General features: G+C 49.8%; 1 protein-coding gene across 5 annotated transcripts in view; it reads right to left on the reverse strand.

The window, feature by feature from the left end:
• Positions 1-1,296: 1,296 nt before the first annotated feature.
• C13H3orf20 (chromosome 13 C3orf20 homolog) overlaps positions 1,297-23,013 on the reverse strand; it is a 127,277-nt gene continuing 105,560 nt past the window's right edge. For all 5 annotated transcript variants that reach the window (XR_014823856.1, XM_084989525.1, XM_084989527.1 and 2 more), the window contains 5 exons: positions 15,396-15,699; positions 13,284-13,391; positions 12,104-12,246; positions 2,150-2,281; positions 1,297-1,523 (listed from right to left, as the gene is read on the reverse strand). Coding sequence is in view for 4 of the 5 variants with exons in the window: in XM_084989525.1 (XP_084845651.1) it covers positions 1,427-1,523; positions 2,150-2,281; positions 12,104-12,246; positions 13,284-13,391; positions 15,396-15,699 (784 nt within the window). In the remaining variant the exon portion in view is untranslated. The remainder of the gene's footprint in view (positions 1,524-2,149; positions 2,282-12,103; positions 12,247-13,283; positions 13,392-15,395; positions 15,700-23,013) is intronic.

Genomic DNA, 23,013 nt, shown 5'->3' on the forward strand with positions numbered 1-23,013 from the left:
GTCCTTGTGCTCAGGAGGGGAACAGTGTAGAGAGGCTAGACGCCCAAGGCCCCTAACAACTATCAGGTCCTTAGGTTCAGAGGATTTAGGCTTACGAATAGCACATTGTTTCAAATCTATTTCTAGGGGGACAAACGTATGGTTTTTAAAAAGCCTTTGAGGAGTTCCCATCGTGGCTCAAAGGTTAACAAAACTGACTAGCATCCATGAGGACCCAGGTTTGATCCCTAGCATCACTCAATGGCTTAAGGATCTGGCGCTGCAGTGAGCTGTGGTGTAGGTCACAGACGTAGCTCGGATCTGGCGTTGCTGTGGCTGTGGCATAGGCCAGGGGCTACAGCTCTGATTGGACTCCTAGCCTGGGAACCTCCATATGCCATGGGTGCAGCCCTAAAAAGACAAAACAAAAACAAAAACAATGATACAAGGGATAAAAATTAAGCATCTCTGAATTAAGAAAGCATCTACTTACAGAGGGAGCACAAGTAGTTGAGCAGAGAGCCCATCAACCCCCTTGCCCAGGGGCCACGGCCAGAGGTGGCTCTCTTCCAGACTTGCAGAGCAAGGCAGACCCTCTGGGGTCCTTACCCTGTTGGGAAATGGCTCCCAGGAGCCCATGACAAGCGGGCCCAGAGCTAATGTGACATGTGCCCAAGGAACCGCCAGGGAGGAGCTGGCACACCAGAGGGGGCTGTTCTCTCTGGGCCCGTGATGCTGGTAAGGATTTCTCAGGCTGGCAGCTTAGGGAGGGGCATCTAATCCACCAAAGGGCACTGAGACTGGGCTAAAAGTGGATGTTGGCACTTGGGGGGGCCACCAGAGGGCCCATGGGTGTAGCCTGACACTCTCCTCTCCCCTCCGTCTCACTCCAGGCCCTTGCCCCTCAGTTGCTCGGCCTCCTCTCTTGTCTCTCCCTGCCCTCCGCCCACACTCTCCTCATCACTCCATCCCTTCCTTTGCCTCTTCTACCACCCGCTCTGCTTTCTCCTCTCTGTCTCTGTCCCCTCTTCTCCCTCCCATCCAGTGTTCCAGCTGGGCCAGAATCCAAGGCCTTCCCCACCCAGTGAAGGGCAGGAGGTGAGGTAAGTCCCATCCAAGACCTCCCCAAGGTTAATGTGTCATTGGTTAGCCCTGTGGAGACCTTCATTTCCCTGGGAGAGTCTCAGGCTGATGTCTCTGGCCACAGAGGAGCTCTGGGTCACAGGAACAATGTTTCCAAGGCCTCGGCCTGGAACTGGGCTGTCAGGGCCTCTGGCCTCATAGGAGCTAGCCTATCCCATGGCCTCACCCAGACACTGGAGGTATGCTTGTTTATTATGCAGAGCTCTGAGAAGGGACGGGAGGCTGGGGCAGGGGTGGCAGGCCCCAGCATGGGGTGGGAGTGGCCGTGTTCAGGCTGGTGCTCCAGGTGGCTGTGGGGGCTGTATCACTTCTTGGAGGCCATTCTCTTCCAGGTGTTCATCTTCTTACTGATCCTCCTGGCTTTGCTGACAGGATGCAGATCCCCCTCAGGCTGTATCATCCTAAAAATCATAACAGAGAGAAGCAGATACTGGGAAAGGGCTGGTCTGGCAGCTCCCAGAGCCCTCCCTGGCCTGGGCTGAGAAGGGAGGGCTCTTCTGCCTGCACAGCCGAGGCCTCTGGGTGTTGCTCCAGGTGGCACCCATGACCTTTCTGGCTGCTCACAGTTGTGCTTTTCTATCTTCATGAGAAATGTGTGATTTTCACATTCCTGCAGAACATGATTGGCTTGGCAGTTACCACAGCCAGCATCGCAGACTTTCGAGACTAGGAAGTTTCTTGCAAGGAGGCAGTGGGCCGTCTCGGCCTTTCTCAGGTCAATGGGTCTGGGCCATGGGGCTCTGTGGCAAAGTCTACAAAAGGCCTCCATTTCCACCACCCAGACCACTGCCAGCAGTGTAGGGGAGCAGCCTCAATGCCCGGCTGGACATTATGTTGATAAAGTGGCCCGGTTAAGGATTGCTGGAGGACCTGTGCCCAGGGGAAGTGACTTGCCCAGGGCCACTTGGCCCTGCGAGGCTTCTGTGGCCTGTGGTAGAGCCAGAGTCCCTACTGTGAGCCACACCCATTCTTCCAACCACAGGAGGGCCCCGGGCTGGGGTGACCCCAGGCTGGGGTGACCACCTACTTCTCAGCTTCAGGGGAGGGCTGCTCCATCTTGTCCCCTAAGGCTGATGAAGAGTAGCTTCCCTGGACCTCTTCCATCATTGCTTTCTTGGTTGAGTCGGGCTCTTCCAGGCCCAGGTTGGAGGCTGAAATGCTGCAGGGGAGGCAGGGAGGGGAGGGAGCGCTCAGCAAAGACATGGCCAGAGGGACCCTCGCTTGGTGCTGCCCCTTCAATGTTATGGTCCCGAGAGCAAAGGGTGTAGGTGCTTCTCCTCCTGAGATGGGTGAAGGGAGGACCCCTTGGGGACCCAGAGAGTCCCTGGAGCTTGGCTTCCCTGGCTTCAGTTTAAGGCTGGAATTGCCCTGACTGTGCCAGCAACACCCATACGCCCAGTGTGGACCACCAGAAAGGCCTGCTCAGGGACAACACAAAGCGAGCAGAGGACAGAGGACAGAAAGCTAAGGAAGTAAGTCCTCAGGTACGGTGTTATGGGTTGAGTGCATCTCCCCAGTTCTCATGTTGGAGTCCTTGCCTACAGGACCCCAGAGAGTGACCAGATTTGGAAACACTGAGACAAGGTGAAGTTACACCAGAGTAGCGTCCCCTCTAATCTCATCTACCCAGTGTCCTCAAAAAAGGGGATACAGCATGCACAGGGATGCCGTGTGGCAAGAGCAGTGCCCTCATGGCTGGAGAGCTACCAGAAACAAGGAGAGAGGCCTGGGACAGATTCTTCCCAGAGGGAGCTCGGCTGCCACTCTCTGCCTGGACTCTGGCCTCCAGAACCTTGAGACAACACCTTTCAATCCAAGCCTCTCCTGTGCTCACTCCTGGCCTCTGCCCCACACCTCAAGCTCTGCACCCTTTAAGTCATAAGTCACTTCCCAGATGACATGATGGCTTTGGGTATCAGGGGCTTTTGTCCCCATCCCACCGACAAGGGCAGGGAGGAGAGAGGCTTGTGGAAGAATGGCACCGATCCTTTCATTCACTGCCTCTCATGTTTATTGAGTTCCTCGCCACCCCCCTTATTCAACTTGCTCAAGGCAGGGCATTTCAGAGAAAAGAGACAAGGGGGGCGGTTAGAGGGTGCTTCCATTATTCCAAGGGCCCTAGAAAAATTAAAAGTGGAGAAATACTGAAACAGGGTCACAGAACCTGGGCGTATTCATAATGTTTGCAAAAAAATGCCTTCCTCTACCCCTCCCTCCGGTGCCTGCCCTGCCCCCCAGGGAGCACACACAGCTCATCTGAGCTGCCCTGTGCAACACCGCACAGGAGGCTAGGGGCCTGGGGAAATCAGGTCCTCAGAGGTGGGCTGAGCCCAGGGGTGCTGATTTTGGAAGGCAGGGGAGAAGGCTGAGGAGGGGCAGAGCCAGGCTGCTGGCTCCTCAGGAACCTATGGCAGGTCCCCAGCCCAGGCTGGAATAGGGAGGAGTCCCCTGGGCTCTCTGGGTGGCAGAGGGTTCTTGAGGAGCGGAGAGGAAAAGCCCAGAAAGAAGCATGGTCCTCCCTAAATTTCTTCACTATTCATTACATCATTCATGGACACCACAAGCATTTTTGAGCACCAACTCCCTGAGCCAGGCTCACAGCCAGCACCTCAGAACCAATGCTCTTGAAGCAGAGTCCCACCAGGGTACCATCCTCCTCCCTGGCCTCCCTGCTTCTAGCTTCACCCACCCAGTGTCCACGGTGCTTCCCAGTGGCTCATCCTTCTAGATCTGGCCTTATTTCTCCTGCTTAAAAGCAGTCTGTTACCCCCTGACTTCTGTAGGGGTGATCCCCAGCTCCTTCAAGTGCTGCCAAGCTCAGAATCTGGCCCTAACCACCAGCATATTTTTCTAACAGTCCCCTTGGCAGCCTTACTAAATCCATAGCTATTCTGCTCCCCGGGCCCCAAGTGTGCCTGCTATCCCAGCCCTGCCAGATGTGCCTTTTCCCTCTCCTTTTCTGCTGGGTCTTCTACTCATGCTCCAAGACCAAGCTCCTGTGTCACCTCCTCTGGGAAGCCCTCCCTGAACTCCTATAGGAGTGATTCCCTCCACTGTTCATTATGGTGAAGGGTTCATAGCTCCATGAGCCAGTCCCTAATCACCTGAGGAGACTTAATCTTAGCAACCTGGCACAGCTCTTGGCAGGTATGAGTGAATGAATGGCTCAACCAAATGGTGGGGCATCAGAGGAACATGGATGACTAGGCCAGTGAGCCACATGGCCATCCTCCTGGGGTGACAGGAACACTCCTGTTCCTACTGACAGTAAGCAAGGTGCTTCCCTGGAAGAACTATCTAGAGATGCAGGTCAAGGCCATCCTTGGTCAGAGATAAGTAGGAAAGGCCACCTCTGGGTTTGCAACAGGCCAGTACCTCCAGCAATTTCAAAAACCTTTGTACTCACTTCAGTAGTGCTGTCACAAGGCCTGGTCCTTATCCAAGTGAAGCCTACCTCTCTGTGGCACCGAGGCAAGCCTCTCTGACTAGCCTCTGGTCTACCTTCGCAAGGTGCCCTCTCTCCAATCAGCCCCTTCAGGTACCCCGTCCGGAAGAAAAGAGGCTTTAAAACTACCGTCATCTATACTATCTGCTCCTCTGACAAGCAAATAACATATAATGTGCTCGTAGCCCCAAACCAGTCCCTTCCAGGTTCATGAGTCTAAAGCCCAATTCTGATCAAGCCTCTCCTCAGGCTCAAGAACCTTCAATGGCTCCCCATTGCCTGCATGACTGGTCACGCCCTTCCCCTGCCTGCAGTGCCTGCCTTCCTTCCAGCTGGTTCATAGTGACCTGCTAACACACAGAGAGCCAGGGCACATCTCATCCTGGCCTGAGCTCACAAGTCTCACCTCACCATCCTGGCCTGGCCCACACCTCATAGGTCTCTGATTCCCCTAACAGAGCAACCTGACCCAGAATAGGTCAGCAGCAGGCTTACAGCACAGCAAACCAGAGCCCTGCTTAGAACTGCTGAGAACTAACTGGGGAAGCTGCTGGGCTGTGGAGTTGGGAGGCCACTTAGAATGGGGGTGGGGTGCAGGTTCAACGGCCAGTTCTGCCCTGTCCTGTGCTTGCACACACAGCCTGCACCCTCTTTCTGGCCTGGCTTGACTCCTCTTTGAGAGAGCTCTCGAGGCGCCCGAGGTCAGGTGAGCCAGGCCTTGCTTGGGGCAGGCCCTTGGTGGGCTCTCTTGGGCTGAGGGAGATGTTGGCGTGAGCAGCTGGCAAAAGCAGCATCACTGTGGGAGGGCCTGGCAGTGGCTGGCTCCTCCCCAGAACTGGGCCCACCCTTCACAGTGCTATCCTTGGAGGGCACCTGGTGGGTACTGCTGAGGAGGGTATGGGCACAGCCGACCAGGGGAGAGAACCGGTCTTGTGACACTGCTCCTTGGCCCCTCCTGCCACTGCTCGGCCTCCTCCTACCTCTCCTGGATGGCACTTTCTGAAGTAGGCCCATCTGTGGGTTTGGGTGGAGGGCACAGAGTTACAAGACGCTTTGCAGTTCAGAGGCACATCACAGCATCCGAAGCCCCGTGGTTTATCAGGCAGGGGGCACCTGACAAAGGACTTGGTCTTTCACAGATTTCACCACAGCTTGAAAAGTGCTCTGTGGCTACTGGGCACATTACAGCTTCCACAGGCTTTGCAGTTTACTGGGCACATGACAGTTTACAAAGTACTTCACCATCACGGAGCATATCGCCTCTTACAGCTTTTGATTCTCTCGTCTGCCTGCTCTGAGAAGGCCCTGAAAAGAATGTTGTCCCCATCTCACCAGGAGAGGGCAAGTGACCTCTAATGCTGGCCCCTGCCTCTCTGGACATTTCCCTGCCCGCTCTGTTACCTGCACCATTGGGAGAGGGCTGCACAAGGGGAACCCAGCTTGCACCAGGCCTCTGAGGGGGCTCATTTCTGCACTCCCACATTGCCCAGCAGCTGGATTGGGAGCCCACTGCTTCATTCACCCCTCCCCACACCCTGGCCGGGTCCAAGGCAGGGCACTGTGGGCAGCACCCATGGCAAAGGCGGGCCCAGGTGGCAGCAACAGCACTGACGGCAGGATGAACCTCTGCTGACACTGAAGCATGAACTAGGCTGCCTCCCTTGCACCTTCAAATCCCAGGTGGGCAGAGGTGGCAGAAAAGCAGACCCAGGGAGTGGGTCTCGCGACACCTCCTGCATTGGGCAGTGAGTGAGGTGGAGGGGAAGCAGGCAGCACTGCAGGTTCCCCTCACCCCCAACTCAACCAAGCCCTGCTTCGGGGATGTGCTGTGGTTTGTCAGGAATCCCAAGTACTGCTAAATGGAGAAAGGGAGTCAAGTCAAGCAGGGTGCAGGGCAAGGACCCTAGGTAAAGGGCGACCAACAGCAGGATACACTGATGGGGAGGTGCCCCCACTGAGGCTCTTCACCAGGCTAGTATGGGACAGTCTTGCTGTCTGTGAATTAACTCTGGCCCCCTCCAGGGCCTCTTCTCCTCAAAACTGCCTGAGTTACCTTCCTACCCAAAGCCCTACCCTGCTGCACCCCCAGCTGCCAGCTGCACCCTGGAAAGGGGCAGCCACCCTAGTCTGGGGATGACGTGGCTCTGTCTTGCCTGTAGCTAACATGGTGCCACTTCTATCATCCTCCCACCCCAGGTGGCGAGCATGGGGCACTTGGCACATGGAGCTTCTTGGTGTTTCCAGGAGGATCTCACTGCTCTCTCTGCAGGGCCAGCCCTTTCTGCCTGGTCACCCTGACCTACCCTCATCCCCAGTGCAAGCACAGTGTGCCTCTGCTCATGCATGAGAGAGGTGGGGAAGAGCAGCCACCGAGTGAACAGGTGGACACGTCCAGACTCACGAGGTGGCATGTCCTCAAGATGCCACCTGGTGTGTATTCCAGCTGTCCTCTTAGCTTAGCTGCTGCCCAATCTGCCCAGGGGCTCTCCTGACTGCTCCAATCTGCTGAGCCTTCTCTCATTTGAGGCTCCCTCTGTACCTTCTACCTGGGGGCCCCTTGCATGCCCGTCCCACCATGCTGCTGCCTGAACCCCACCTCAGAGCTGCAGGGCCTCAGAGGGAAGCCAAGAGGGCAAGGAGAGGCCCGGGCAGCGTGGGTGCAGTGCCGAATTGCCAGAGCTGTCCCGGGGATGGGGGGGGTCACTCTCTGCTGAATAAATGAATGAAGGAAGGTACAGGGTGGGTGGGGGCAGGGTGCTCCAAGCCTCATGCAGCTCTGGTCTCCAGGTTTCTCCTAGCTCCCAGCTGCAGCTCTAGTTACTGGGCCAGGAGGCTTCGTTGGGCCTTGTGTTAGTGCCTCTGTCCTGGGGTCAAAGATGAGGGCCATGGAAGCTCCCGCTGAGGCCATGCCCCCTGTAGGACTGCTCCCCTCAACCACCCCCACTCAGACTCATTGGTTGTATGTTGTCTAGGGGCTCAAACAGTCTCCCTCCCAGGTGGGCCTCCGTGGGAGGAAGGAGCTGCCATGTGTAGCACCCAAGGGAGCCTCTCGGGGGAGGATGGGCTTATGCTGAGATTGCAGGCCGTGGGACAGACATGGACAGGTGGGTGGAGCAGGCAGGGGACCAGAGAGAGAATGGGACCAAGTGCTACCAAAGTAGAAAGGGTGGGCTTTGGAGACCAAGCCAGACCTCGCCCTGGGGAGCTAGGTGGCCAAGGAAGCAGCCCCTTTCCTCTCTGTCTGCTACAAGCACCCACAGAGCATCTGTTTCCTCCTTTTAAAATATTGTTAAAATTGAGTAACATAAAATTTACCATCTTAACATTTTTCTTTTCTTTCAGGGCTTCTCCCTTGGCATATGGAGACTCCCAGGCTAGGGGTCTAATCGGAGCTACAACTGCCAGCCTACACCACAGTCACAGCAACGCCAGATCCAAGCTGTGTCTGTGACCTACAGCTCATGGCAATGCCGGATCCTTAACCCACTGAGCAAGGCCAGGGATCGAACCCGCAACCTCATGATTCCTAGTCGGATTTGTTTCCACTGTGCCACTACAGGAACTCCCCATCTTAACCATTTTTAATCATACACAGCAGTAGTGTTAAGTTCACCTTCTTGGGCAACAGATCTCTAGAACTTTTTCGTCCAGCAAATCTGAAACTCTGTACCCGTTATACACCATTTTCCCATCCCCTCCCCAACAGCGACCACCACCCTATTGTCTGTCTCTCTGACTCTGACTGCCCTGGGGACCTCAGAGAAGTGGAATCCCCCAGTGTTGATCCTGTGTCTGGCTTGTTTCACACAGAATAATGTCCTCCAAGTTCATCCATGTTGTAGCACGTGTCAGAATTTCCTTCTTTTTAAGGCTGAATAAGATTCCATTGTGTGGACAGACCACATTTTCTTTATCCATTCATCCCTTGGTGGACACACAGGTTGCTTGCCCTTCTTGGATTCTAGGAATAGTGTTTCTGTGAACATAGGTGCGCAAAATATCTCTTTGAGGCCCTTCCAATTGTTTTAGGTATATACCCAGAAGTGGAATTGCTAGATCATATCCTGATTCTATATTTAACTTTTTAGGAACCTCCACACTGTTTTCCACATGGCTGAATCCTTTGGCAGTGCCTAAGCATTTCAACTTCCCTACATCCTCACCAACACTTGTAATTTGGGTTTTTTGGTTGTTGTTGTTGTTTTTTAATAATGGGCATCCTGATGAGTATGATGGCTCACTGTAGTTTTAACTTGCGTTTCTCTAATGACTGGTGCCCCTCATTCCTTCGCAAATCAGTTTCCAGGCCTTTGGATCAAGGGTGGAGCAGTTCCAGGTCTTTCCCACTTCCAACCCCCCAGGGCCAAGCTTCTCTGGAGAGAGGAGCCTCCCATCACTGGAGGTATGCAAGGGGTGGCAGATGACCAGGGCAGCAAATTATCAGTGGCTATTCTGTTCACCAGCCCTTCCTCATTCTGACCTGACCACTGACTCCCTGGGATAAAATCAGCCCTTAGTCATCATTCAGCAGATGTTTCCCAAGGGCCTTTTCTGTGCTGGGCCCTGGGCATAAATGGGCAGAGGATGTGAAGAGAAGGGGGTGGACACTCGAGGGCACGTGGGGCAGGACACCCAGCCCTCTGTTGGCTTAACACATGCAGAGACCTGAAGCCCCTTCCCTACCCACTGCCTGTGCCTCAGGGCTGGGCTGTCCCCAAGTGGCCCCCAGCCCCTCAGGACTGTAGGAGTCCTGTTGGCCTGGCAGCTTCCCCTCAGCTGTCCTTGGCCTGGCATGCCCCCACCCCTTACACTATTCATCACAACCAGTCTACTCACTAGGTGGGACCCCACCCTAATCTGGGCTGGGACTGGAGGGCTCCTGGGCAGCCAAGTTCCTCTTCTGGCTGCAGAAGACCCCACTCCTCTTCCTGCTCACAGCTTTTGCTGGGATGGCCTCACAGACACTGAGCCCAGGCAGAGGGTGGTCTCTGCGGCAGCTCCTTGGAGGAGCAGGAAGGTCCAAGAGCTCCCAGCCCTGCTCACTCTCTGGTTTCCTCTGAGACTGTCTTCTCCCCGCACCTGCCCACCTCAGTGGAATGGTTTCCTTGAACCCTCCCACTGCATCTGAATACCGAGCAGATGAAAACTCTAGCAAGGAAGACATGGTCCCTATCAGGGATGGCGAGTTGCCTCCCAGAACCTGAGGCCCCAACCACCCTCTATAAACAGGACCTGCTAAGGGAGGCACTGCAGGGCCATGCCCAGACATTGATGCCTTCCAAGGCTGCCTCTCAGCATATTAGTCTGTCACGCTGGGGCTTCCACGGCCACTGACCGCAAACCTTCCAAACGTAATGGTGACCTTGGTTCCTCTTCCTCCCAGCCACCCCTTGGTGGCTGAGCACACCGCAGGCCCTGACTCTGGTCTCTCCCTCTGGGAACAATGATCAGCCTTCCATGTACTCATTCAAATTAGAAATTTAGGAAAAAGGTGGACAGGCCAAGCACAGAGGTGTGCCCTCCAGGCACTCACTGGATACAGACCCAGAAGTGGCCATCTGATCCATGACCACCCATCTTGTCCACCAGGACCTCAGAGAGAGAATCTGCCCAGTGCCTTCCTGGAATCCAGGAATTCTAGGCTGACAGCTGGGCTCTCACCACTGATCTGGTCACCCTGCTGGAGGGGGAGCTGGGGTTGTGGGGTGGTTTGGAAACATGTCCACAAATTCTTGGATACATCTCCCTCCCATCAGATGGCAGAGTCTTCCCCTGAGTATGGGCTGTGAGAGGTGACTGCATGACTTACAAGGCCCTGCCATAAAAGGCAATGCAGCTCCCACCTGGCTCACGCTTGGGATGCTTGCCCTTGGAACCCACCTTGTGAAAAGTTCAGACTGGATGTTGAAGCGGAGGGTGAGTTCTGGCTGAGAGTCTGCATTACCCCTGGGCTGTGGCTGAGCCAGCCTTTGCCAGGGCTCCACCCTAGGCTAATTTGGGACTGCAAGACCCAAGAACCCCCAGGCAAGAACCACCTGCTGAGCCCAGTCAGCCCCTCCTTCAGAGACAATAACAAGCAACTGTGTGGTTTCACACCACTGAGCTGGGTTGATGTGGTTCCAGATACAGATAGTAGAAAGAGTTGTTAGAGCATCACTTTCTTATAGTTCTATTCCCTTTTTTCCCTGAATACTTTCAAACTGCCAACCTAATAGGCCATTCTAGAATTAGGAATCCTACTGGTTTATAGTTTCGAAATCTGCCCCTTTCCACTTTCACACTTTCAAGAACCTAGACCATCTGTGTGCATGTGTGTGCACGCGCATATGGTTCTCTGATCCTTTCCCCATTGTTTCTCAAAAATTGTTGCAAGCATACCATTAAGTCCCCTCAGAATCATTGAACATAATACCTTAAGGAACTTGGAACTCATTTTAGTAATAACAAGAGCACTAACAACTATAATTTGTGACCTCTTGGTAAATGTTAGTGAAATATCAGTCATTCACATGTATTCACTCATCTAATCCTCACAATCCAGTTCAGTGAACACTGTGCTCATTGTCACTTTACAAAGAAGCTGAGGCACAGAGAAGGTAAGTGGTTTGCCAGGTCACACAGCTAAAGGTGGCTGGACTCCTTTTGCCTGCCCCCTCATCAACCTTTCCCACTAAAGGTCATCCTTTTGAGGACAGCAGAAGCCAAATAAGAGCTTCGTCTTTTTCTAACAATCCTTGGCAGCCCCCATACCCCACCTACCACACCTCCAAGTGGAGGACTGGTGCCTTGTGAATATTTCTGAAAATGCCTTTGCCTATGTGTCCTCAGAGCCTTCCGGCTACTTCAGCTCCTCTTAGGTTTGGCCCCTCCCAACACGCACCCCCCCTTTGTCTTTTGTATATTTTTTACTTAAACCTGAGATTAAGGTTTAATCTTAATCTTTATCTTCCCTTCTCTGCAGAACTGCCAATGAACTGGTCTTCAAGGACCCCCCCACCACCCGCCCCGCTTTGATCGTGGCCGTGGGGGCTCTGACTTTTCTCTCTGAACCCATCAGCATTTGCCCCTCCTAACGTCCACCAGTTCCTGCCTTCTCACTCAGCATTCTGGGATGCTGGGGTCATGGCCTGACATCCACGTCCCTCCAAGAGCAGATCCTCCCCCAGACCTCTTTAGAATCAGGCAGACATCCTTACAAAGCCCAAATCCAGCACCTTGGGGAGATGCTGGCGTCAGGACTCCTAGAAAACTGAGGGCCTGCCCAGGCTCAGTGCAGTGGGGGCGCAATCACAGGTAGGCCCATGGCCGCAGGCAGGCAATAATGCTTCGTAGGCAAGTACTGCTCAGACATTCTAGCATCCGCTGCTGTCTCCAATAGAGCCAGCCAGCAGCAGCACAGATCCCAGGCTCCTTTCCTGGACTGTATGCTTCTGGAGCCAAGAGACTTACCTATGCTCATCTCACCCAGGCTGGGTCCAGGCCCCTCCCACAGAGCCAGCAACTCCCTCCGTCCACCCTGCCCATTTCCTGCTTTACCTAAATTTGTAATTCTCAGGCAGGAAGTGGCCCATCTTGCAGTCCCGTCGTGCCTGGAAGATCTGTTTCAATAGATTCTGCTTGCTGAAGCCATATCCATTCAAAATGCAGCCCCCAAAAAGGAGCTTTCCTCCAGCGAACATCTGTCAACACACAGGAGGAGAGGCCCTCAGCACCTCAGCACTGAATCTCAGGACGGTGCCTTAGGCTCTCTGACCTTGTCCTAGAATCCTGGCTTTTCTTTGGTGGTGCCCAGGAAGGGATGCTGCCCCCCTGAGTTCCCCAGGGAGGTGTGGCTGAGCCTGCCCTTATCCAGGCCTCCAAGTCAGAGGGCAGCTTCACCAGCCCAGCCTTGCCCCTGCAGGCCTGACCAGCTGAAATGCCCCATCACAGAGCCCTGGGACAGGAATAGTGTCTTGCTACTCAGGGCGCCCAACCTGCTCTGCCTCTAACCCACTTGTCTATTGCCACTGATGAATTGCTCCCATGGGACAGGAGACCCTCAAGGGCAGGAATCTTGTTCTACTACTCTCTGAAACCTGCCCTCTACATGTCAGTCTTAACAAGAGAGGCCTATCCAAAGATTTCTGTGCCAGGATATCTACTAGAGTGCTAGTTGTTGTGGCCAAAACCAGAAAGGAAATAACATGAACACCCACAAAAGGATCCCAGGCAGAGAAATAAAATGATTCTTATCCTGCAGTTAAAAAAATCATAAAAAGAAAGCAAGACCTCAAAGTGAGAAAATTACTAAACAGGCCAGACACCAAAATGCTAGCAAGGGTGCACCCCAGGGCTCCCAAAAGTGCTGGACCTCACAGGGGTGTATGAACAGTGGGGTCATTAGGTGATATGAAGAAGTAATTATTTTCTAAATTGCATTTTCCAAATTCTCTACAATGAATATGTATGTTTTTACCATAATCTTTTCTTAGTAAAAAGTTATTTATAAACAAACAGACAAAGAGAATTTGTTTCCCTGGGCTAAGGGTCATCGGTCCCTTTAGCCTTCTGGGGTTGGGGGGTACACATGGGGTCATTTTGGGGATGAGAGACCGGCCTCCAGCCCTGGCTCTATGAGCTGGGTGACTCAGCTTGGGCGCCACATCCCACAAGGGCAGAGGCTACAGAAACTAGGGTGGCAGGCTGCAAGCAGTAGGTCCCCTGGGGCCCAGCTCACCAGGACCATGCCCTGCAACACAGCGTACTTCTTCACCAGCAGGGGTGGGGCCCTCTGCAGGGGGCTGTCCAGGTCGTACTGCAGCAGCCGGTAGGGGTCATGCTGGCACTGCCGGGAGAGAAAGGACTGCCTGTCACCCTCAGGCAAGGAGACACACTTGGATTCCCACGTTCTCAGCCAGGCCAGTTTCCCCTGAGTCCTGGAGCCCGTACAACATCCCCTCCCAACTCCTGCTCAATGGCCCTTTAGCTCCTGTGTGCACACCTCCCTTGACCATCCTGGGAGGATGTCCTGGATCTATTTAAGGGCCCTCTACTGGTGGAGGCCATCACGGCGATGACTGCCCCCCACCAGGCGACATCCATTAGCCCAGCTTTCTGGGGTCTGCAGGACTTGTTTGTCCCCTGTGCCTGGGAGAAGCCCTGCAGAGATCTGAAGGTGTGCCGTGTTCCTGGGGTGGCCCTTTCCGGGAGGCCTTCACCCTTTACCCCCTGTTAGCTCCCCCTCTGTACACCTCCCAGTCATTCAATTCACTGACAGGACCAGAATCAAACCTACACCTCGAGGTAGGGCCTGGTCAATCCAAAGTAAAGCTGGTCTCTTCCCCCTCCTTCTTTCTAGATGCTACAGGTCCATTAATATGGATCATGTGTAATGTGATGACTTTATCTGTTGTTTTTTCCCAGGTGCCCCCAGCTGTCCTACCTGACCTCTCAGTTTAAAATATGAAACGCAGATCTGCACCCAGGGTACTAGCTATCAGAGGAAGACAATGTCAGGGAATGTTTCCAGAATGGTAGAACCAGAGTCACTGTGAGATCCGACATGACCCCGGGGTCTTTCCTCTGCCCTCTTCAAATCCCAGTACCTCTCCTCCATTACTTCAACCACCTCAGGCCAGGCCCTGTGCCCATTCATGCTGTTGTGGCTCGGCTGGGCCACCATGCCTTCCTATGTTTACAGACTATTATTAGTAAACAATTAATAGCCTTGAGATAAACTAAAGTCAACTCTAACTTCCCACATGAACAGAGATTATACAAAAAAATGGACAGGTACAAGGAGGTACTCAGTAACGCTCACTGAATCCAACTTAAATGGAACTGGCTCCAGAAATACATGTTGCTTTGATGTATGAGACTCATGGAAAACCTTCTGGTGGCTGATCTAAAGGGTTCCAATGTGAAGCTCTGGGCACTGGCTGGAGCTCAGGCCCGAGAAGGGACACTCAGGGGTCAGGAGGCAACACCCCTGGGAAGAGGACCGAAGGGGGTGTCCCCAGGGCATACATGGAAACAGAACTCGGAGTTGCTGCCAGAGGGACACAGGGCAAAGAGGATCTGAAGGAGGTCGCAAGTAGACATGAAGCTCTCATGCTCACATGGCATCCTCTGTTCCACCTAGTCTGCCAACCGGGCCACCCATGAATGGTGCTAATCCTGCAGGGAATGGCTGATGACTCAGGGTGATGATGAGACTTAGGAACAACTCTGCAGCAAGGAGGTGGGGTGGGTTCCACAGGCCCTTGGGACTTCCACACAGTGAGCTGGGACCTGCAGCAGCCATTCCCCACCCACCCTTCCAGAGGCTGCTGCCTCTGCTGGGAACACTCACCCACCTGCCAAAACCCTATAATTCTGGGAGACCTAGGCTGACCCTAGGCCCTGTTTCCAGGCTCTTGCAGGCCCAGACCTGTCCTCTCATGGCCTTTGTTGATGCCATTATCAGTGCCACCTCTGGGGCACATGAGCCACACATGGGTACTCAGCCACGAACATTCCTGAGCTCTGAGGATCCAGTGGTGAGCACGTCTTCTCTAAATCCTCACTCCAGTACATGACCACAATCTGCAGCTTGTGGTCTGGAAGAAAACAGCAGTGCCCTGACCAGCTCAAGGTCAGAAAAGGCCCCCACCTTGAGTGGTGACTTTCATCCTGGGACAGGAGGATGAGTGGGTGAGAGAGGAGGGGGTAGCAGATGGTAGGAAGGGCATGTGCAAAGAGCTAGGAGAAAAGAAAGCGAAAGGGCCCATAACCTCTTAGCCAGAGGCTCAGCCAGTCCCAGCTGCGGGGGTCTCCCACACCCGTCTCCTGGGCTGGGCCAGGAACCAACCTGGATGCAGGGTGAGGCGCGGCCCTGCTGCCGGTGATTGTAGAGCATGTCCAGCAGCAACTGGAGCTGCCCTGACTTGGTGGGGTTCTTGCTTGACACTATTCCAAACACCAGCACCTGGCTGGGGTCACGGGGCGCTGACAGGAAGCGCTCCAGCTCCACGTCGGATACCAGGGGCGCCCTCACCATGCACTTGCAGCCGGCTCTGACATCCTCCTTGCGAATGAGCTTCCTCAGCACCAGCGGGCAGTCGGAGGGTGAGGCTGCCCACCTGGTGGGGCTGCGTACCTCTCCAGCCTTCCCTCTGCCAGGAGGAACAAGAGGGTGGCACTCAGTGGTGGGATGGAGAGGAGGGGGGCGGTGGGCACAGGCCCCTGACCCCTAGGTCTGGCTCCAGATGGACAAAGGCTCCACTGCTGCAGAGTTGGGCTGCAGGCAGTTCTGGCCTGGGTTCTGCCACCAACATAGCACTGCCTTGGATGTGTCCCCCAACCATTCTGCGCCTTGTTTCCTCAAGTGCAAAATGGGATTAGCAAGGAACTTGTTCATCCATCCAATGAAAACTTTGGAACCATCTGAATGCCTTTCTTTCTCTCACACTCCATGTCCCACCCAATCTATCAGCAAGATTGTCTTCTCTACATTCAAGACAAATCCAGGACCACTTTTCCTGCTCCAACTCCCAGTACACGCTCCAAGCCTTCTTCACCTCTTGCCTGGTTGCCTACAAGTGCCTCCTAACAGGTATTTCAAGGGATCTTGTTAGAACCAAGTCACATCCAGACAAAGAAAACAAACTTATGGTTACCAGAGGGGAAATAGGGCAGGGAGAGAGAAATTTCCTAATTGGGATTAACGGATACACACTACTACATATAAAATAGATATACAACAAGGACATCTATATAGCACAGGGAACTCTATATTCAGTATCCTGTAATAATCTATAGTGGCAAAGAATCTGACAAAGTATATAGACTTTCAGAATATATATATATACACACACACACGTATACACATACAACTGAATCACTCTGCTGTATACCTCACACATTGTAAATCGACCAAACGTCAATAAAAAACATTTTTTTGAAGAGCCAAGTCACACCACCTCACTACCATCTTTGAAACCCTTCAGTGGCTTCCTACTTTCACAAGGTAAGAGCCAAAGTCCCCACAACACCCTCCATGACTGTACTTGTGCTGGCCCCTTCCTCACCCCCTTCTTATTTTCTCCAACATTCTCAGCTTTGTTCGTTGTACTCAGCCCTCTGGGCTCTTCTCATCCTCCAACCTTAGGGCCTTTGCTCTTGCTGTTCCTTCTGCCTCTCAGCTTTCTCCCAGATGCCCACTTTCTCACCTCTTTTAGGTCTCTCTGCAAATGTCACCTTCTCAGTGAGACTTTCTCTGACTAGCCTCTTGGGAATTGTGTCCCTCCACCTCTGACATACTCCCCTCTTTCCTACCTATTCTCCTCCTTAGCACAGATCGCTATCTAATATACCATACATTTTGCTTATTTATCTTGTTTATTTTACTTCTCCATCCCAATAGAACCTAAGTTCCATGAGTTCATGCGTTTGCAGTGTTCTTCTCAGTGGAACAGTAGTAAAGACTCAATAGATACTCAATAAATAATCAAGTAAGTATTTATTAGAGACCTACTCTGTGTCAGACACTACACAGGGTTGTTGCAAGGTTATGAGGGTTGTTCTATTTAGACGGGAATACACACTATCCAGATAGAAAGTGCTGCTATGACTTTGCTCTTATCATTACTACAGCCTTACACCCTGGTTAGCATTTTACAGCATCCACAGTCCTTAGCATATCTTGGTTTACTTTTTTAGTAAATATATGTAATGGGTTGAACAGAAACTATTTTCACTGTTTACAGGTCAGAAAATGGAAGGCACCCACCAGGTAAAGGGGCTGCCCAAGTTCATAGAGTAATTAAGTATTAAAGGCTAGGATTAGAAAATAGATTATTCTAAAACAAGAGTAATGCAAGTAGTTTTCTGATCATCATTATTCAGAGGCTGTAATACTAATAAATACTTGCTAAACAAACCTAAGAATATCTCTTCTTCAAGAACTTTAATACCTGGGGGGAAAAGATTGGATCAGTTAATCACAACTTATACCAAGATAAATGCAAAGTAGATTAAAGAGTTAAATGTGAGGAATTAAGCCATAAAGGTTCTAGTAGAAAATACACAAAACTTTCTTTTATGATTTCAAATGGAAGACTTTTCATAATTATGACTCAGAAGTCCAGAAGACATGATAGAAAAATACTGATAAATTCAACTACATAAAAGAAAACAAAAACAAAAACAAAAAAAACAAAAAACAACAACCCTGACTGGCAAAGCCATCACAAGCCAAGACAAAAGAGGAATGACAAACTGAGAAACATACAAAACTTCTATCACAAACAAATGGCTAGCTTCTCACTATTTAAAAAGCTATGAATGGTTTAAAAATGTAATAACCCAATAACAAAGGAAGTTAACACACAATTTAGGAAAATTATATAGAAATTATTTTCTGTAAATGATAAAAAGATAGGAGTGATGTCACCCAAAATGGCAGACTAGAGAACTCCAAAACTATGTCTCTTCATGAAAGCAACAACTAAGCTGCAAAAACTGTTAAAATCAACTTTATCAGAACACTGGAAGCTAATTTTAAAAATATAGCAATCAAAGGAATGCTTAATGAAAAAGAAACTACTTAATTTTGTAAGAGAGAGTTGTGGTACTTTAACCTACCCACCTACCATGCCCTACTCCCAGCTCAGTGGCATCCTTGGAAATGGCAGCCCATGTTCCTGGTGTGGCTGCTGGTATGAGAGAGGGACTTTGTTCTCAAGGAGCTGTGTTTACATGGTCTAACATGCCTGGAGATTCCTTGAGGAAAACTAAGGGCTTGCCTTTGTTTTGACCACCTTGGAATTTTCTCAAGGATGGAGAAGCCTCCTGGGCAGCATTTGTCAAAAAGCACTTACAGGGAAATATACCAGACACAGTCTACAGTTTCAAGGGATAAAGACAGGGCATACAGTAAGACAGACCAAAAAGCCTGGGAAGAAAGAGCTTTGGAAAAAAATACATAGGGGAATAAAAGCTTTAAAAGGTTCCCATGTATACCCCAGAATATAAAAGTGCACACACATGCCATGGTTGGAACCATGTTTAGAAAAGGCCAGAGAACAAGTTACACTCTCACCTCTGGCTGACCTTTGGGTTCTTCAAAAGTGGGAAATGAAGGCTAACGCAGAGTTATAAACAGCCTGACTAAAAGCACTGAAAGAATACCTGGATACAGAGTCAATCTGTAAAGACTGGGGGAATATATTTTTTGCTTCCAGATACTTAAGAAAATCTCTGTAAAATTTCGCTAAGTGACCACTTAGCTAACCAAACAGAGACTTTAGTGACCACACATGACAAAGAATAGAGTATTTGCAAAAGTAGTTTAGAAAGGTCACTAATCAAATAAACAACCACAAACTATAAGAGGCAACAACAAACCCTGGAGTAAGAAGAGTATCTGATTTCCAGTGTTACCATATTATAAATTCAAAATGTTCAATTTTTTTTTTGTCTTTTTGCTATTTCTTTGGGCCGCTCCCGCAGCATATGGAGGTTCCCAGGCTAGGGGTCCAATCGGAGCTGTAGCCACTGGCCTACGCCAGAGCCACAGCAATGCGGGATCCGAGCCGTGTCTGCAACCTACACCACAGCTCACGGCAACGCCGGATTGTTAACCAACTGAGCAAGGGCAGGAACCGAACCCGCAACCTCATGGTTCCTAGTCGGATTCGTTAACCACTGCGCCAAGACGGGAACTCCTCAAGATGTTCAATTTTCAACAAAAAATTATGAGGCGTGAAAAGAAACATGAAAAAAAGAAAAAAAGAAAAACCGTCCCTGAGTAAATCCAGATATTGGACTTACTAGATAAAGATTTTCAATCATCTGTCTTAATTATACTCAAATTGCTAAAGGAAACCATGGATAAAGAACCAACGGAAACCAGTAAGGGTATCAAGAAAGAGAATTTACAAAAAGTAACCTATCAGAAATTCTAGAGTTGAAAAGCACAATAAATGAAATAAAAAATTCAACAGCAAATCTGAACACACAGGAAAAATAAAAAAACTTAAAGGCAGGCCCACTGAGATTATGCAGTCTGAGGAGCAAAAAGAAAATTAAAAAAAGAAAAATTAAAGAGCCTAAAATACCTAAGGGACACCATCAGGAATATGAAAATAGATATATGGGAGTTTCAGAAGGACAAGAAATGAAGGAATAAAAAGAATATTTGAAGAAATAATTGCCAGTAACTCTGCAAATTTGAGTTTTCTCCAAGAAGTTCAACAACTTCTGAGTAGGAAAAAATCAAAGTGATTCACCCTGAGATACATTATAATAAAATTGTTCAAAGTCAAAGACAAAGAATCTTGAAAGGACAAGAGAAAAGTGACTCATCACATATAAGAGATACTCAATAAGATTAACAGCCAATTTCTTATAAAAAAATCTTGAAGGCTGGAAGGCAATGAGATAACACATTTAAAGTGCTGAAAGAGGAGTTTCCACTATGATACATTGGGATAAGGATCTGGTGTTGTCTCTGAGGTAGCATAGGTTCAATCTCTGGCCTCTGGGTTTAAGGATCTGGACTTGCTGCAGGTGTTGAATAGGTCACAGCTGTGTCTCAGATTAGATCCCTGGCCCAGGAACTTCCATATGCTGAGGGTGCTGCCAAAAAAGAAAAAAAAAAAGTGACAAAAGAAAAAAAAGATTCTATTAACCAAGAATTCTATGTTGACCAAATTTACCCCTCAAAAAAATGAAAGGGAAAGCTGGAGTTCCCTGGTGGCTCAGCAAGTTAAGGATCCAGCATTGTCACTGCTATGGTTCCGGTTGCTGCCATGGCATGGGACATTCTGTGTGCTGCAGTGCAGCCAAAAAAGAAAAAAAAAAGGAAAGGAAATAAAAAGGAAAGAGAAAGCAAACCCAGATTAAAAAAACCTAAGGGAGGGAGCTCACATTATGGCTCAGCAGTAACAAACCCGATTGGTATCCCTGAGGATGCAGTTTCGACCCCTGGCCTCACTCAGTGGATCCAGAGTTGCCACAGCTTAGGCTGCAGATGTGGCTCAGACCCTGTGTTACTGTGGTTGTGGCAGAGGCTAATAGCTGAAGCTCTGATTCAACCCCTAGTCCAGGAACTTCCATATGTCATGGATGCAGCCCTAAAAGAGCCAAAAAGAAAAGAAAAGAAAAAAATATACGCACAGAAAAGTAAATGATAAGGGAATAAAAACTGTATATATTAGGGTTCTCTAGAGAAACAGAACCAATAAGATATATATAGGAGGGATCAAGATGGTGGAGGAGTAGGATGTGGTGCTCACCTTCTCCCACAAACACATCAAAAAAAATCTATATGTAGAACAACTCACACAGAACAACTACTGAACACTGGCAGAAGATATCAGACTTTTAAAAAGGGCAAAAAACCCCTCCACATAACTGGGTAGAACAAAAGGAAAAAGAGAGAGGAGAGAGAAAAAAAGGAATCAGGAAGGGACTAGCACTTCCAAGAAGGAGCTATGAAAGAAGAAAGGAATCCCTGGGAAGCCACCTAACTGTTGGGGAAATCAGCCAGGGTGGAAACCTTCAAACCCTCAGAGGAAGTGAAGAGGAGGCCTGGGCTCACCAGAAAGCAAGGTGACATTGTTGGGTAGTGAGAGAGGAGGGGTTGGAACTGCCATAGGAACTTCTTTCTCTGCACATGCCTGGGTTCTCAGGTGGTGGGGCACCTCTTACCTGGCTTGCAGGGGTGGCTGCAACCTGCCACAGCCAGTTCATACTCCTGAGCTGGATGTGGCCCATCATCACTAAGGGTTCCATGACCAGGTACCCCCTGTGGCCTTCTCAGAGTGTGGACACAAAGGGCTCTGTAACCAAATGTCACCCTTGCCCCCACCTCCCTGGGAACACATATGCTGCGCCATTGCTGCTGCCAAGGGCTCTGGGAGCCACCCCCACCTCCCCAAGGGTCACTGCCACTGCTGAGGGACCTGAAACCAGAAGCAGCCTGCTGCTCCCACCTCCTGTTGGGTTCCTGCCACTGTTAAGGACCCGGAAACCAGGTGCCAGCCATTGCCCTTACCTCCCTGGAAGCACATACAGGCCACACACCCTCACACCCTTATCAAGGAGATAATGGCCTGTGCACACTGAGAAAAGAGAAAGCAAGCATCCAAACCAAAAGCAGCCCTCATGCCAAAAAATAGTAAGCTCTCAAAAGTTACCCAGGGATGCTCCTGCATATAAATAGCCCTCCAAGACTACAGTAGATAATTATCTTCCCTAAACTAACAGAGTAAGAAAAATATAAGCAAAATGAAGACGCACAGGAATCATTCCCAGTTAAAAGAACAGGAAAATTCTCTGGAAGGAGCAAACAATGAAACAAAATTCCGCAGTCTAACAGACACTGAGTTCAAAAAGGAGGTAATAAAAATATTGAAGGAATTAAGAAAGGATATCAAAAGTAACACAGGTTACTTTAAAAAGGAATTAGAGGAGTTCCCATCATAGCTCAGCAGGTTAAGAACATGACTAGTCTCCATGAAGATTCAGGCTCAATCCCTGGCCTGGCTCAGTGAGTTAAGGATTTAGCATTGCCACAAGCTATGGTGTAGGTTGTAGATGAGGCTTGGATATCGTGTTGCTGTGGCTGTGGTAGAAGCCTGAAGCTGCAGCTCCAATTTGACCCCTTATTCAGGAACTTCCATATGCCACAGGTATGGTCATGAAAAGAAAAACAAAATAAAATAGAAGGATAAATAAATAATTTCTCAGACAATCTAAAACTAAAAGAATATAGCAATACTAAACTTATTCTAAAAGAAATACGGTAAGGTCACTACTAAATAGGAAAGAAGGAAGAAAATATAGGATGGAGGAAATCACAATTGAAAAATTATCACTTAAGCCAGTATACAGACAAAAAATAAATTTAAAAAATCCATTTGTGAAAATGGTGATAAACATCAGGAACATGAAAAGGATAAACATGAAGATGTAAAAAAGGACATCAAAATCGTAAAATGTGGGGAGGGAGAGTGAGAAAATCTAGACTCTTTTTTGTTTTTAGAATGTGGTTTGAGCCTACAGGACTCAGTCTAAAGCAAGCAGATATAGGAAGGGGTTAACATACTTGAAAAACAGGGTGACCACAAATGAAAAACAAAAAATAGATTCACAAAAAACAAAAGGAAGAGGATATATGCATAAAATAAATCATCCAACCACAAAAAGAAAAAGAAAGGAACAAAGGAAACACAAAATCAACTGGAAAACAAAGTTTAAAATGGCAATAAATATATATTTACCAATAATTACCTTAATGTCAATGGACTGAATGCTCCAGTCAAAAGACAGAGTTGCAGACTGGATAAAAAAACAAGAGCCTACAATATGCTGCATACAAGAGATCCACCTTAAGGCAAAGGACACATACAAATTGAAAGTGAAAGGATGGAAAAAGATATTTCATGCTCTTGGAAATTACAAGAAAGTGGGAGTCACAATAT

This window comes from Sus scrofa, chromosome 13 (assembly GCF_054392235.1).
Source record: "Sus scrofa isolate SSC_HxYL_T2T_F1_AM1 chromosome 13, Sscrofa_HxYL_maternal_Yorkshire_Landrace_v2.0, whole genome shotgun sequence".
NCBI lineage: Eukaryota > Metazoa > Chordata > Mammalia > Artiodactyla > Suidae > Sus > Sus scrofa.